Genomic DNA, 16,421 nt, shown 5'->3' with positions numbered 1-16,421 from the left:
TCGGCATCGAAGCGATAAACCTAATAATAGATGGCTTGCAAAACTTGCGATCGTTGCCAGCATCATGGCGTTCCGGGAGAGGGACTGCCCATCAGGACATTAAACCGTACATGTGAAGGATCGACGACGATGGACGAGGCGTGACAAGCCGTAACAAGCAATTGCGTACGAGAAGCGCGCGGTATAGCTACAGAAGTGGCAAGACTCAGGAGATCAAATCTCAAACGTCCGTTTTATTATGTTAAAAGCCTCTCGCCCCGTCGCAAAAGGTACGATATATCAGTTCCTTTAGCTGGGGCCTTCTCTCTCTCTCTCTCTCTCTCGGTTCTGTTTCCCACTTGTCATTGTCTTCTGATTTCCGATTCGATTGGGTCCGTCCGCCGAGGAGTATTTTTATTTGAAGAATTTTTCCTTCAATTTTCTCTTTGACCGAATCTTCAGTTGTTCGATCGGAAATGGTGAGTGAAGGGCTGCCCTTGCTGTGATCGACGCTTTGTTTCCTCTTTTCCGGTTCTTGGCCTGTTGACTAATGAGAGTTGTAACTTGTCCAGGACTGGACGAGTGATAACGAAGTTAACGAGGAGTTCGAGTGGGACAGCGACGACGAGCCGACGGCTGCAGCGAATCCTCCTACTCTGCCTTCTGAAGACATTCTTGGTCCATCCAACAAGGTAATCACCCCCTTTCGTTGGAAACATAGAATATGGGAAGTACCTTTTGTCTCTGTATGATTCCACTCCTAATATTGTTTGTTTTTCTTTCTCCAAATTATTTTGGAAGTTCTTGAGTAATTGCTTTTAGGGCCATCTTGGTTTATTTTGTTCAAGTCTATAAACTTAGTGAGTCTTTAAGCTTTTAGGGTTAGTGGCCGCCCGGTTAAGACGTTTATTATGGAATCAGAATAGATCATGAGTTTGATCGTGCGTGTGCCCTTTTTTTAGGGTTTTTTTGGCAAAGGGTAAGCGGTGGAGGCGGGGTTTAAGCCCAGGACCTTGTGGTATTTTTTTTCTTCTGATATTTAATTAAAAAATATTTGTACAATATCTTTTCTTCTTGCATCATACACTTGGATTTCGTACACACGTTAAATTTAAACCAGTTGATAAATATGTTGATTTATATGTTGTATCCTATCCTAACAGCTTAAGCTTTTGGCATTACGTGATGCCGAATCAAATCCTAATCATATGTGTTTCTATATTGTTTTGTCATGCATGGCTGTTTATGCAAATTGGGAACTTGAGAAAATGGAAGAGTTTTTCTCTTGTGGCTTCACATCCACTTGGGAGGACATATTTGCTCCATTAGTAATAGTACTCTTTACCATAATAAAACAAAAGGATAAATAATTACTTTTTGAAGAGTGTAGGGTATCGACAGCATGCCTTTGGTATTATTGTTTGCTAATTTTCTTGTACAGGCTAATGATGGCCTTAATTACAACCACTGTTTTATTTGACAAAGTACCATTTAGAAAGGAGGCAGACAAGGCCATCATTTTTTCATGACGAAAAAAATTTGATTTGGGTTCCAAGATTTCGAAAACCTTTTCTGTTATTGTTCTTCCTGTTTTTGCTGGATGTGCTTCACTGATGTACTTTGTTTTATTCTAAGGCTTGTGATGCTGGTCCTTCTCGCCCTGCGCTGGCTTCTCACTTTATGGGGATGGGATTTTCTGAAGATATGGTGTTGAAAGCCATCAAGGAAAACGGTCAGTGCTTTGTGTTGCATATACACATCACAGCATTTGATATTTTGTCTGACTCCCTTGACCTGGAACTGTCCTATATGAAGGAGAAGGAGATTCTGAAGCTATACTAGAAACACTGCTTACATATGCGGTATATAGTACTGTCGTTTAAATAAACCTTTATTGTAACTTTTGGATGCCAAATTGATCCAAAAACTTTGAATTTTCTCTTTTTTCTAGTTGTTAATGTTTTTTCTGGATCAAGAAGAGGTCATAATTCTATATTCTGCTTAACAGGCTATAGAAAAATCACCTGGAAAGCTTGATCATTCTCCTAGTGATTGTTCTTTAGCAAGCTGGGGAAACAACTTGGATGATGATGATGATCTATGTGATGTTGATGACTTTGAAGATGAGGTAATCAATTTTGTTGACTATTTAGATGTGAGATAGCTGCAGCATACACTTTTATAGACTTAAAATGTTTTACATAGTATCCTTATTTATTTTTAAGTCCCTTGTCTTTTCAGAGTGTTAATTTTTCTCATGGCAGTTGTCAGTGATATTTAGAAATTTTCGAAATGCTTTTTATAATTTACCAGTATGAGATTGCTGCTTCTTGTTGTTATGAGTCAATATTTCAATCAATTTTTTTGCAGGAAATTTGTATATACTCTGAGATCATTTATTGCAGTGATTTAAAAAGCGCTATGCGTCAAAAGACGCTAAAGTCCAAAAACGCCCGAGGCGCTAGGCGTTCGCCCGAGCGAAACGATGTGCTAAAATATAAAAATATATAATATAATTAATAAATATAATTATTTAAAATTTTAAATAAAAATATGCTATTAAATTAAGAAAATCTAAGGTACAAAATCATAATGTCACATTAACAAAAAGTTTCAAAATTCAAAATAATATATTATTAATCTAATAAATACAAATACTATTATTAGTATACTGTTAACAGTATATTGTATACTGTTAACAGTATACAGAAGGAGAAGAAGGAAGAGGAATGTGAGGGGTGCTGATTGAGAAAAGAGGAAGCGGCAGCGACAGCAGGAGTGTAAGAAGGCAGCGGCAGTGGGAGCGGCGACAGCGGCAGCGGGAGTGGGAGTAGGAGCGGCGATAGTGGTAGCGAGCAGCGATAGCGGCGAGCAGCAGGAGCATGAGCGGCAGCGGCAATGAGCAGGGTTAGGGTTGGGCAGCGACAGCTGATATCGGTGCTTTAACCAACTAAAGCACCGGAGACCGAACCAAACCTAAAACGCTGGTTCGGTCGCCTGGTTTAACCCAGGCGCTCGCCCGAAGCGCCCAGCGCTTGGGCTCGGGCGAGCACCCAGGCGGTGCCTCTTTGAAGAGCACCGCCTGGAAGTGAAGCGATGCGCTCGGGCCTCGTCTCGCCTTGCCCGAGCGCCTTTTTAAATCACTGATTTATTGAATGAACAATGTTTATTGAATGAGTTACATTTACAATATGCAGTTGTTACATCCATTCATTTGCCAAACTTATTGGCATTGGGTTAATTGCCTTACTAATTTTGCTACATTCACTAGCTTTGAATTTTGCTACATTCACTAGCTTTGAGGTTTCTGGTTTGAGGTTAAATGGGATGTTACCTGGCATGCCAGATACTATAGACTGCAGAGTACCACTGTGACATACTAAAGACTGCAGTGTACCACCATGACATGCCAAGCCGATGGTGACCTGGCCCAGAGTACGCCTTTATTCTAGGTGTTAGTGGTAGTTACATGACATGCTCATGATACAAGGGCATTCAAGCTTTGAAGATTTGTGTTACAGCCAGAAGCCTGGTCTAGAAAGTAATATTTTCCAGCCCTTTCCCTGGGCACTTGAGGGCACAACTCTTTTCCAATTTGAGGTAATGTTGTTTCATGGAGGGTGGAGATTATGATCGAGGAAGATGCAATGGGTATAGTATATACCAGAAAAAAAATGATATAGTATATACCTCAAGCTTCAGCTTTCCACTACTCAGAGTCACTAATGCGGAAATTAGTCATAAATATTCAAAAGTTTGTATTCACTTCTCCAATAAGACTGTGTTTCATACTGTTGGTAACATGGTGTTCCTACATTCTAGATATCATGACATTCTATTATGCAGATCTGAAAGCTTATATTATGAATTAAAGGTGCTTTAAAATGTAGTCATTCTGAAACAAGATTCGTGACCTATAATTGTAGTAAATATTTATGAAATTTAATATGGATATATGAAAGGAAGCACAGAGTTATTACTTAACAATGAGATAATCATAAGGCCAAGGATGATCCAATTTGCAGGATGATGAATGTGGTAATAGAGAGGATTCCTTGTTTGCAGGACCAAGGATGATATAATGTCAACTCTGAGAACAATGATCATGGTGTATCAGTTAAGTATGTCATCTATATCATCTACAATTGCTTGGGAAAAGTTCTTTTGTGTGTAGTGGCCCTTTTTTTCCCGATAAAGGCACATTAGATATTATAATCCCTGTATCGTGGTTTTCTGGACTTGAGCCTGTTGTGCTTGTCGCTTTGATGGTTACAATATTGTCATCATCTGCTATAAGACATTGATGGATTTAGAGCATTTTGCTTCTAGAAAATATTCTATGCATTAACTCTGCTGGTAATGTATATATATTTTCTGTCAATTGATGGGAATTTATTTTTAAATGCCTCAATGCATGTTCACTTGTCGTACATACGTTGCATTATTAGATGAGATTCTGTTTTTTATGACTATTATTTATTACATCTATTAAATTTTGGTTAAATACCTATCTAATTGTATGATTGAAATCTTTTTCCTTGGTTTCTTGGTCACATGCAAACACTGTCAAAAGCTTAACACCAGCTTGTTGGTAAACGTTTTCTTTGATTTTTTTTCTCTTACTTTGTGACAAAATTCTGAAAAATGGTTCAAGTACTTGTGTTCCTGTTAAAATCATGAACTTCACTATGCTAGGTGGTACTCCTATGAAATAGATTCCTTCTTGTTACTTGCTTGACATCTGAATATTTAAGATATGAATGTATTGGGGCTTTTGAGTGTTCTCAGAATAATGCAGTGCTTAATCAAAATACTTTGACTAAATATTTATTTGATTTATTTTTCTGCTGAAAATTTGTTTACAGGAGTTCAATATGGATCTTTCTGCAGAAGATAAGAAGTTGTTGACCCTAGTGGAGATGGGGTTTTCCACCAAAGAGGCATCTGCAGCCATTCATAGATGTGGTATGACATCTAGTTGATGCTTGAAGCGATACTTGTTATATTGTGCAAATTCAGAAAGTTAATGTCTGCATTGTGTCTTCAATGAACTTGCTTGATCTATTGTATAATTGCTTATAAATAATTTTGCTAGAGTTGACATTTAAATTTGGTCGATGATATTTCATCCTCTCACATTCATTCTCTTGTATATGTTTTGGACATGTGTATACACATTCATTTTTCTCCATGTATTAATTGTGGTGAAGTTTAGTGGTGTCTCTTCCATAATTTAACTGCCACACCCCCAGATTGATATCACATAAATGTGAGAGGACAATTGAATTGATTTATAAGGCCAGAGTGTCTACTACTATTAGCTTGGGATTTAAGATTTCAGGCCACATGGTTTCAGTTCTATCAAGTTAATGGGCTAGTTATGTTGTTCAGTTTGTGACAAATGGTATTAAAGTACGGTTGAAAGGGCCCAAATGAGAAAGAACTACTCATGGATGGGATTGGAGGGTGAATCAAAGCATGAAACCTCGACTAGGTTTGATCTCATATACACCATACTAGGCCTTGTTTTTAGGCTATCTTGTTCCTTGACAAGAACGACAAGCTTTGGCCTAGGCAGTTTGGACCCCAGTTTGGTCCCATATTGGATATGGAAGGATAATTATATAGGACCAGAGTGGGTATACTATTATTAACTTTGACTTTGGCACTTTGCATCACGTGGTTGTCCTATCAAGTTAATGAGCCAGTTATTACATTTGGCCAAGTTTGTGTTGATAACAATAAGCTTTCTGCTGTTAAACTTACCTCCTTAAATTTCTTCTGCAGTTAAGGTTTCCTTTCAATTATTCAGACGTATTAAATTAGTACTGATGTCGGACAGCATGATATAATAATTTGTTTAACTTCTATTTCAAGTAAAAAAACATCATGATTATTACATCAAGTTGCAATTTTTCCTCACATCAATTGTTATACCATGAATAAACAACATATATATGTCGCTATGGGTGCCTGCTAATAAATATGTACTCATATTTGGCAGGGAAAATTTGTGATGTTAGACACATAATATGAGCCTTCTGTAGATGTGGCTTTTCTGTAGGTTCTACTTGGCACAAACTTCCATGAATTCTGATGTTCCCTTCTTCAAATTCAAATCTTTAGAACTTGATTCGTGCATTGTAGCAACTCCATGATGCATTATTTGTTTGGAAAATTTAAATTTCATGCTTTGCAATCATTTCCAGAACATTTTCTTTGATGCCATCACACAGTAGATTATGACAACTTTTGGTTGATTCCCACCTCACGATAGGAGAATCCTCGTTTATGGTGAAGCTAATGGAAAATTAGTAATTTGTATATCCATTTGACTATTCTAGCTCACAAGTTTTCTGAATCTCTTTAAAAGCCTGTGAAAATAGAATTTTTTGCTGTATACTGGGATACCAGGGCACTTAGCTGCATGTTTGCACAATTGACATTGTGGAGTAGTTTTTAGAGAACAGACATTCAGAATCGAGCATGCTTCCCCAACTAGTTATGAGCAATGCATTTTTCTTCATTGTCCTTTCAACTACTTATTTTATTCATTCTCACTGTTCTTGTACCAGGTCCAAATTCTTCTATTTTGGAGCTAGCAGATTCCATACATGCTGCTGAGATAGCGGAAAATTTTGAGAGTCATTTGGAAGAATCAACTTACACCAAAGATGAGGTACCTCATATCTATACGTTTTGCTAGATTTTTTTTCCATGTAGATTTAATATAGTCTATTTAACCAATTTCGTATAACAGCCTGGAAATTATATTTATGATTGTTCAAGAGGTAAGAAAAGGGGGCTTGCAGAGGAAACAAGCAGCAAAAAAAGACGTTTTTTAACTGAGAATGAGTCTTCTATGATCTCTATTCCCAAGCCAATGGTTGGATATGGCATTCCAAATCAAAGAATGCCTAAAATATGCAGAAAGCTACCTGAGTCAGCCATTGGTCCACCATATTTTTACTATGAGAATGTGGCCCTGGCACCAAAAGGAGTGTGGGAAACTATCTCACGCTTCTTATATGACATTGAGCCAGAATTTGTGGATTCAAAGTACTTCTGTGCTGCTGCAAGGAAAAGGGCGTATGTTCACAACCTCCCCATCCATGACAGATTTCCTCTTCTTCCGATTCCTCCTAAAACCATCCATGAAGCACTCCCATTAACAAGAAAGTGGTGGCCTTCCTGGGATACCAGGACACAGTTTAACTGCTTGCAAACTTGCATTGCTAGTGCAAAACTAACAGAGAGAATCAGGAAAGAGCTTGAAAATTATGATGACATACCATCTTTAAAGACACAACAGTATGTTCTTAATGAATGTCGAAAATGGAATTTAGTTTGGGTGGGACGACATAAAGTTGCTCCACTAGAACCAGATGAAATTGAAATGCTTCTAGGATTTCCTAGAGATCACACAAGAGGGGGTGGTATTAGCAGGACTGAAAGATACCGATCTCTTGGGAATTCATTTCAAGTAGATACAGTGGCTTACCATTTGTCAGTTCTGAAGGATATGTTTCCAAATGGTATAACACTTCTCTCACTGTTTTCCGGTATTGGGGGAGCTGAAGTTGCTCTCCACCGGTTGGGAATACATCTGAAGACGGTTGTTTCTGTGGAAATTTCAGAAGTAAATAGAAATTTACTAAAAAGTTGGTGGGAGCAGACAAACCAAACAGGGACTTTGATTGAGCTTGTTGATGTCCAACAGCTTAGCAGTGATAAGATTGAGCAGTTGATCAGCACTTTTGGTGGTTTTGATTTGGTAGTTGGTGGCAGTCCTTGTAATAACCTCACAGGAAGCAACCGTCACCATCGAGATGGGCTTGAGGGTACACATTCTTCTTTATTCTATGATTACTTCCGCATCCTGGACCTTGTTAAATGTATCATGGGGAAGAACCTTTGATTCCACTGAACATATACTTCTAACTCTCATTAACTTGATGTTTTTGATGACATTGCAAAAGCCTTAAATTAATTGGGTTTTGCAAGGCCAGTTCATGTTAAGGATGTCAGACAGACATCTATGATGATTAATCTCTTAATGAGAGTTCTAATTGCTCTTTTATTTTGATTATTTTCCCTTGGGAAAAGAGAATTTATGATATGTTAGACAACTGTGTTGGTCATCTAATTCTCGTTGTTGCAAGTTTATATTTTCATTATTTTTCTTACAGTGCTTATGTTTATTGTTAATAAGAGTATGTACTTAAAGAAAAGATTGAGGTCAATTTCATGGTGATTTGGATTGAGGTGATCTTTCATTGGGTCAAATTAAGTCTACTGTTAATCTATATCTATCCTAGGCATGAACATTTATAAGTAGGAATATCGAATAGGTAACCTTCACTAAATTCAGTTAATAATCAAGTTGGCATAGAATTGTACTTTATTGAGAAACTTTTGTTGCATATTCTGACTTTGTGACTGACAACTTTTGTTGCATCATGTCAACAAACCTGAAGATTTGAACTCAGCATAAACTGGATCAATATTGTCATGGAGTATCAGTCACAGGATCCTTATAGTAAAGAATTTTCCAGTGGACTGAGGAAGGAAGCTTGTGATTAGAATGACACAAAAAGTTGCTATTGTTGCAACAATATATCAGTATATAATGGGATAGGATGTTGCTGGTGCAAGGTGAATATTTTTATATTGTTATAGCTGTTCAACATGAGCATGGGATGTGTAGTGCTCAGAGAAAAAAAAAAAAGAGATCACAACTTCCAATGAGGATGGCAAACGTTTAAAAAGGCAACGGTTTATAAGAATGATTTCTCATGTGTTTAGAAATTTGTATAACAGAATTATTTCCACTTTTATCTAACATTATTAACTGTGCAGGTTTACATCTGTGTATGTACTGGTGTTGCATTTCCACTTTTATTTGACATTATTGATGGTTTTACTATAAGTTTTGTTCTCTAATCTACTCACGGTTGTCATATGGGGATCATTGTCTTTAAATGGTAGTTTGAACTTGCAGAATGTTAACAGAAAGGGTTTTATGGTTGAGATTGTCTAGATATTAGAAGAATGCTGAAGAAGCTTATAATTATGTTATGCAAAAGCCTGTTGTAGAGTGCATGTTTTCGTTGTTTCTTGTGTCTATTCTTTCAGGGTTTTTCTTGATTGCAAAATTTATCAGATTTGTCCCGGTGAGGCCTGAAGAACCATGAAAAGATAATTCATAACCAGACTTAGGTCTCAGCAGCTGGCAAGCAAGCCATGTCATATATAGATGGGCAGTTGACACCCTAAATGGTGGCAATTGAGAGAACCTAAGCCCCAGTGAACATTTAAGACACTGCCTATCTGTATTTGTTTTGGCCCATCTTTTGGCTTTATTTGAGCAATGACTTCATAATTCAATTTACATTTTTCTTGCTCTAGTTTCCAATTTATACCATCAACAAAATATTATACTTGTCATATGTTGGAATGCATGTTTAGCTCTCAGATTTGGTGTGATGAATGACATCAAATCTGCATCTATGCTTTTCATTCATGAACTGTATTCTATGTCTGAAATTAATATTTTGTTTGGGTTCTAGCTCCCATGTTGTTGTCAGAATTCTCAGTCATTTCAATATTTGTTATATTTCATCTTGACATACTGAATATATGCAAAAAGTCAGTCCTACATATGTACACTTAACTGCAATTATATTTTAATCATAAGTTTCATCTCCAGATATTCCTCTTACATTTCTTATAGTTGTTAATGCATCTGCAATGGAAAGATAGATATATTCTAGAGCTATGTTCACCAGATTCCTTTTCCCTGCCCTGCCCTAGAATATGTAGTTTCTTGATTCTGGTACTACGAGAAAGTTCCAAGTCTCAGGACATCACAAGCCTATCTGACCACCTGAATAAGCAAATTAGAGACTTAAAATCATCGATTTTAAGACCAAGTTATCTGATTGCTTAATTCTCTGATTACGCAGATTGAGACATGCTTAGCCTCCAATTGCTTTGTGATTTTGCATCTGCTATTTTCCTGTAGAACTGTGTTTAAAATGTTTGCTACTAATCAAAATCACGTTCTTGTGCAGAATTGTCCATTCTCAGGTTCATTCCCATCAGGAATGGGATCATTTTCTCAGCAAAAGCTGCATCCTATAGTTTGATGTTAAATTTTGTTGCCTCTATAGTTACCACCAGGTCAATATGTGCCAAAGTGATGGCTTATGTTATATATTTTGCTAGATCTATGAGGTGTGTGCTAATTGTAGGAGAAATCAACTGATATGTAATCCAAAACAAATCATGCAGGTGGGTGATAATATTTGTCCGTGCCGAGAATGTTGCTTGATAATATTGTCTTTTTCATCTGGATTTCAGGACCCAGCTGGCAGATTGCGGTGAATTCTTTTTCCTAATCTGTTCTAGTTCTTTTCCCTAGTTGTTTGAAATGATTTTTTTTTCGCCATGCATGTAGAACTAGCCACTAAGGAAAGACTATTACATAGAAGCTTGATTACACCTGCTGATTCAAATAGCTAATTTGCATTGCCTTATTGTTAAATTTAAGATTGGCAGCATTATATGCCTAACAAATACTGTCGGAATTTCTCGTTGTTTTGTGGGTTTTATGGATTTGGTGCTGTCCACTGATAAGGGTAATAATGGCGACATGACGTGCTACGACGTCAGCCATGACTGGACGACACTCTGCCCGGAAGAGGACAATAATGTCGACACGATGGGCGCTGACGTCACCCGCTCTCAGACGAAGACTTCATCGTTGTTTGATCCAACGCGCTCGATCGAGGCAGAGGAGAACGACCACCGAGGCACGCTCATACCCTACAGCAGTTCGGTTCTCCACGCAACGTCAATGGCAATGTTAGACGCCATCAGAGGTACGATCCTGTCTCCCGCAGGCAGGCACGTCAGGTAACACTAAATTGCCTTATAAATACTCCCGAGTTCTAAACGAAGGGGGAGGACACTTCTTCACTAAAAAACTCTTTCCACATCATCTAACTTGATCGTCGGAGGGGTCGGGCCGAGCTTCCGACCCGACCTGTGTGCAGGGACAAGGGCGAGGTTGTATCTTCCCAGCGCCGCGGAAAAGCTTTACTCCCCACGCAACGTCCCGCCCGGACCATCGTAACCGGCCACCCCAACTGTCCCGAGGAACGCCGCGCAAGATCCCCGCGCATTCAGACCCGAACCAAGCCGCGTCGGCCCTGAGACCACGACATAAAGTTGTTTACACCAACATTTTGGCGCTAGAAGGAGGGCCCCCGAATGTCGAGCGATCAGCAGATCCACTCTGGCGAGCCCGCAGCTATGAGGTTGCGTTCGGTCAACACCCCAGAAGAACATCCCCTGCGTGATGAACCCCGAGACGAACGCCTCGCCACAACATCGGAGCGCTATTGGCGATTGTTCAACGACCCGGGTTTATCGTCACCCGACGCCCCCGTCGGCTCGTCGCTTGTATCGCTCGAAGCCTTCCACGACCTCACTCATCAAGTCTGAGCACTGGCGGGCGTGGTGCAAACTATCATCCCGCTCGTCTCCCAACCGACGCCCCCGCATATAACCCAGCCTCTACAATAGCGGGAGCCCCCCACCCGGACTCATGCACCACTTCCCGAGCTCCCCACTTCGCCTCGGAACGGATCAGCCCAACTCGGGAACCGAGGGGTGGAACATCCGGTGACTCGCCCGGAACCTGAGGCGCCATATGTGGACTCAACGAGCACCCTACGAGCCCAGCTGCGCCTTGTTAGTCGACGTCTCGACGAAGTACAGCAGGAGGTTCGCAGGTCAAAGGGAGAGCTCGGGGCGAACAGACACCAAGGGTCCCCGTTCGCGCCCGAAATACAAGATGAAGTGATTCCACCGCATTTCCGGCTCCCTTCGCTGGACGCCTATGACGGCACCGCTGACCCAGCGGATCATGTAGTCGCTTTTCGCACCCAGATGACACTATACGGAACCTCTGATGCCTTGATGTGCAGAGCGTTTCCTACCACTCTGAGAGGGTCGGCTCATGCGTGGTATGGCGGCCTGAAGACCGGGACTATCACTTCCTTCGACCAGCTCGCCAATGACTTTGAGCTCCACTTCGTAGCCTACACACGATCAAAGCCTTCCGCAGCACTGCTCCTCAGACTCAAACAAAGGGAGGACAAGCCCCTCTCCCAGTTTGTGGATCGTTTTGCCACGTAAATCCGGGGCCTGCCGGACACTCACCCCTCTCTGTTAGTGCAGGCGTTTATGATGGACCTACGACCTTCCAGATTCCTCTGGTCCCTCGCGGAGTGACCTCCCACTACGGTGCCAGAGATGCTCCAGCGGGCTAACCGGTACATCGTAGCCGAGGCCTGGGCGGCCGAGACGAGAAGGGACGACTTCCGACCGCGGGCTTCATAAGAGAGGCTAAGCACCCGCGGTGGCTACCCGATGTAGTCCCAGGAAAAGAAGTCTAAGCCCTGCCTCAGCCTCTTCCGAGCGAAGGTTTAGCATCTACCTGGCTACCTCCCGGCTCACGGTTAGCCCCGGCTTAAACCCTTCTGAATCTACACGACTCGGTCGTAGACCGCCGAGTCCGTCCCCGCCCCCCCCCCCCCTTAGGGCGACCTGCCGCCCGAGCCACACCTCTCGGTCTGGTGCCCGAGTCCACCTCAGCGCGGCCTGCCCGCATGAGCCGAGGCCGACGCAACCGGAGTCGCGCGTGGCTTGCTAGGCCTCACCGAGAAACGACACCATGTCTTGGTCCCAACGCTGCAAGGCTTCTCTGACGACGGGGCAACGGGAGGTGGAGTATATGATGCCGGAAGACAAGGATTACTACAAATGTCATCCTCGGGCAGCTCAGACTAGAGGACGGCAACCTCTCTCTATCATGGTCCGCCGGATCAGCTCCACCTTGTCGCCTTCACTTCACTCTAGATCGCCTGATGGGCTTAGCATGAGGCGCGCCATCGTCAGGTCTCCTTCCTTCCACACCGACGAAGCTTCGAGGCACATATCGACGACTTACTCGTGGGAGAACTTGTCAATGATGAAGCAAGCTTTGCACGTACGTAGGGTTTTATATAACCTAGAAAGGGAAGGGTAATGACTTATTATCGGTAGTTACACCTCATGATGAGGACAATAACTACGACAAGACTCGGGCTCATGTCAACTGCCACAGATGATGCCTCACGCCTCGATCGACCTGACAGTACTTTGGTCAAACGGACCAGAACGTCGACCGAGGCGCATTAACGTCCTGCTCGGGCTCGGTCCTTCATGCCAACATCAGTGTCAAACGATACCAGCCTGCCCCCTACAAGCGGGCACATCAGGAAACAGTAAGCTTCCCTATAAATACCTTCGCATTCTAAACGAGAAGGGGGGGGGGAAAAACTTAGCCAACGAATCTCCCCTCCACTATCCTCTAACTTGATCGTCGAAGGGGTCGGGTCGAGCTTCCCGACCCGACCTTTGTGCAGGTGCGAAGCCGAAGGTCCCCACGGGACGTGCAGGCGAGGAGCCCTTACCCGGAGGAAGCGGCGACCCTGCCCCGATCGGACCACCGCATCAGACCGACCCCGCGGAATCGAAGGCCGTCCCGGGAAGATCCCCCGTCATCCGGACCCGAACCGAGCCGCGTCGGCCCCGAGGCCACGGCTCCAAGTTGTTTCCCGCAACAGATTGGCGCTAGAGGAAGGGCCCGGAATGTCGGATGATCACCCGAGCGGCTCAGATGAGCCCGCGGCTGAGAGGTCACACCCGATCGGGGCCTCGGTGGAACATCCCCCGCACGGAGACCATCATGACGAACACCCCGCCACGACCTCAGAATGATATTGGTGAATATTCAATGACCCAGGTTTGTTGTCGCCCGACGGCGCCCCCGCCGACCCGTCGCCCATGTCGTCCGAGGCCTTTCACGACCTCACCCATCAAGTCCGAGCTCTGACGGGTATGGTGCAAACCATTATCCCGTCGCCCATGTCGTCCGAGGCCTTTCACGACCTCGCCCATCAAGTTCGAGCTCTGACGGGTATGCGATCTAACCACTATGACAACACGAGGCGCCCGTTCGGGCCCCCACGATACTTACGGGGCTCCCCACTTCACCTCGGGTTTGACCGGCCTCACTCGGGGATCGAGCGATGGAAAACCCGAGCGGTCGCCCGGAACCCGAGGCATTCTCCTCGGACTCCCTAGGGGCCTAGTTGCACTTCATCAGCCAGCGACTCAATGAGGTGCAGAATGAGCTTCGCAGGTCCAAGGGAGAACTCGGGGAGGACGCACACTAGGGATCTCCCTTCACGCCCGAGATACGGGATCAGATAGTCCCCCCGAACTTTTGACTCCCCTCCCTGGACGCATATGACGGCGTCACCGACCCAGCGGACCACGTAGCCGCTTTTCGTGCCCAAATGGCGTTGTATGGAACCTCTGACGCTTTGATATGCACGGCGTTTCCTACCACTCTGAGAGGGTCGGCCCGCACATGGTACAGCGGCCTGAAGACCGGGACTATCGCCTCCTTCGACCAGCTCGTCAAGGACTTCGAGCTTAACTTCCTGGCCTACGCCCAACCGAAACCTTCTGTGGCACTGCTTATCGGACTCAAACAAAGGGAGGACGAGCCCCCCTCACATTTTGTGGATCGCTTTGCCACGCAAATCCAGGGTTTGCCGGACACTCATCCCTCTCTGTTAGTGCAGGCGTTTATGATAGGCCTACGACCTTCCAGATTCCTCTGGTCCCTCGCGGAGCGACCTCCCACCACGGTGCCAGAGATGCTCCAGCGGGCTAACCGGTACATCGCGGCGGAGGCTTGGGTCGCCGTGAGGAGAAGGGACGACTTCTGGCAGCGAGCTCCATAGAAGAAGTCAAGCACCTGCGGTGGCTATTCGATGTAGTCCTCGTAAAAGGAATCTAGGTCCTGCCTCAGTCTCTTCCGAGCGAAGGCTTAGTATCTACCTGACTACCTCCCGGTTCGCGGTTAGCTCCGACCTAATCCCCTTCGGTATCTACACGGCTCGGCCGTAGACTGCCGAGTCCACCTCAGCGTGGCCTGCCCGCCTGAGTCGTACCCCTCGGTCGTAGACTACCCGAGTCTACCTCAGGGCGACCTTCTCTCCTGAGTCATACCCCTTGGCCGTAGACTGTCGAGTCCACCTCAAGGCGACCTCCCCGCCTCAACCGTAGACTGCCGAGTCCACCTCAGGGCGGCCTCCCCGCCTGAGTCGTATCCCTCGACCGTAGACTACCCGAGTCTACCTCAGGGCGGCCTCCCCGCCTGAGCCGTATCCCTCGGCCGCAGCCCACCTGCGCCATGGTCCTCGATCACATGTTGCCCGAGACCATGCCTGCGCGACCTGCCGCACGAGCTACATCCCTCGGTCGTATCCCGCATGCGCTGAGCTCCTCGGTCGCATGTTGCCCGAGACCACGTCTGCGCGGTCTGCCCGCCTGCATCGTGCTCCTCGGTCGCATGTTGCCCGAGACCACGCCTGCGCGGTCTGCCCGCCTGCGTCGTGCTCCTCGGCTCCATACTACCCGTAGACACCCCGGCAACCGCCCGGTAGGGATAGTTCTTAAAACTAAAGCCATGCCTCGGATCCCCCTTCATAACGACCAACGCATAGCTTCCTTCGGAGGGGGAATATGATGAGGACAATAACTGCGACAAGACTCGGGCTGACGTCACCTACCACAGATGACGCCTCAAGCCTCGATCGACCCGACAACACCTAGTCAAACGGACCAGAACGTCGATCGAGGCGCATTAACGTCCTGCTCGGGCTCGGTCCTTCACGCCAACACCAGTGTCAGACGCTACCAGCCTACCCCCTGCAAGCGAGCACATCAGGAAACAGTAAGCTTCCCTATAAATACCCTCGCATTCTAAATGAGAAGGGGGGGAAAACACACACACACAGACCTCTTCACTTCGTCTGACTTGATCGTCGGGGAGAACTTAGTCAACGAATCTCCCCTCCACTATCCTCTAATTTGATTGTCGGAGGGGTCGGGTCGAGCTTCCTGACCCGACCTTTGTGTGGGTGTGAAGCCGAAGGTCCCCGCGAGACGCACAGGCGAGGAGCCCTTGCCCGGAGGAAGCGACGACCCCGCCTCGATCGGACCACCGCATCAGACCGACCCCGCGGACTCGAAGGTCGTCCCGTCGTCCGGACCTGAACCGAGCCACGTCGGCCCCGATGCCACGGCTCCAAGTTGTTTCCCGCAACACCTCCTTAGTATCATAATTTTTAGATTTAAAAATTTATATTATTTTTTTATATCTAAGTTCATTTATTTAAATATCATTGATTTTATTGATATAATTATAAAAATAATAAATAAAAAAATAATTTTAATGTTTCAGTTAATAACGACGAACAATGTCGGTGGTAGCAAATGACGATGTCATTGGGGTGTGTGATTGTTGTGAATGAGAA

At 44.5% G+C, this 16,421-nt stretch overlaps 1 protein-coding gene across 6 annotated transcripts; it reads left to right on the top strand.

The window, feature by feature from the left end:
• Nucleotides 1-115: 115 nt before the first annotated feature.
• On the top strand, nt 116-10,340 carry LOC135585284 (DNA (cytosine-5)-methyltransferase DRM2-like). 6 transcript variants are annotated; one of them, XM_065100690.1, is made up of 10 exons: nt 289-458; nt 552-671; nt 1,615-1,711; nt 1,795-1,841; nt 1,988-2,107; nt 4,845-4,944; nt 6,555-6,658; nt 6,740-7,820; nt 10,053-10,161; nt 10,273-10,340. In XM_065100690.1, the coding sequence occupies exons 1-10, from the start codon at nt 456-458 to the stop codon at nt 10,310-10,312; spliced, it is 1,821 nt and encodes a 606-aa protein (XP_064956762.1). In that variant the 5' UTR covers nt 289-455; the 3' UTR covers nt 10,313-10,340. The 6 variants fall into 6 exon arrangements, with proteins under 6 accessions (XP_064956764.1, XP_064956762.1, XP_064956761.1 ...); XM_065100692.1 differs by lacking the exon at nt 289-458 and adding an exon at nt 116-269 and having other exon boundaries at nt 10,053-10,340; XM_065100689.1 differs by having other exon boundaries at nt 10,053-10,340.
• Nucleotides 10,341-16,421: the final 6,081 nt, after the last annotated feature.

The sequence above is a fragment of the Musa acuminata genome, chromosome BXJ2-3 (genome assembly GCF_036884655.1).
Source record: "Musa acuminata AAA Group cultivar baxijiao chromosome BXJ2-3, Cavendish_Baxijiao_AAA, whole genome shotgun sequence".
Classification (NCBI taxonomy): Eukaryota; Viridiplantae; Streptophyta; class Magnoliopsida; order Zingiberales; family Musaceae; genus Musa; species Musa acuminata.
This window is presented reverse-complemented; position numbering and strand designations above follow the sequence as displayed.

Coding starts and splice junctions, on each gene's coding strand:
- LOC135585284 (XM_065100689.1), top strand. Junction 1,842..1,987: donor AAACACTGCTTACATATGCG/GTATATAGTACT, acceptor TCTGCTTAACAG/GCTATAGAAAAATCACCTGG. Junction 7,821..10,052: donor CCATCGAGATGGGCTTGAGG/GTACACATTCTT, acceptor GTTCTTGTGCAG/AATTGTCCATTCTCAGGTTC.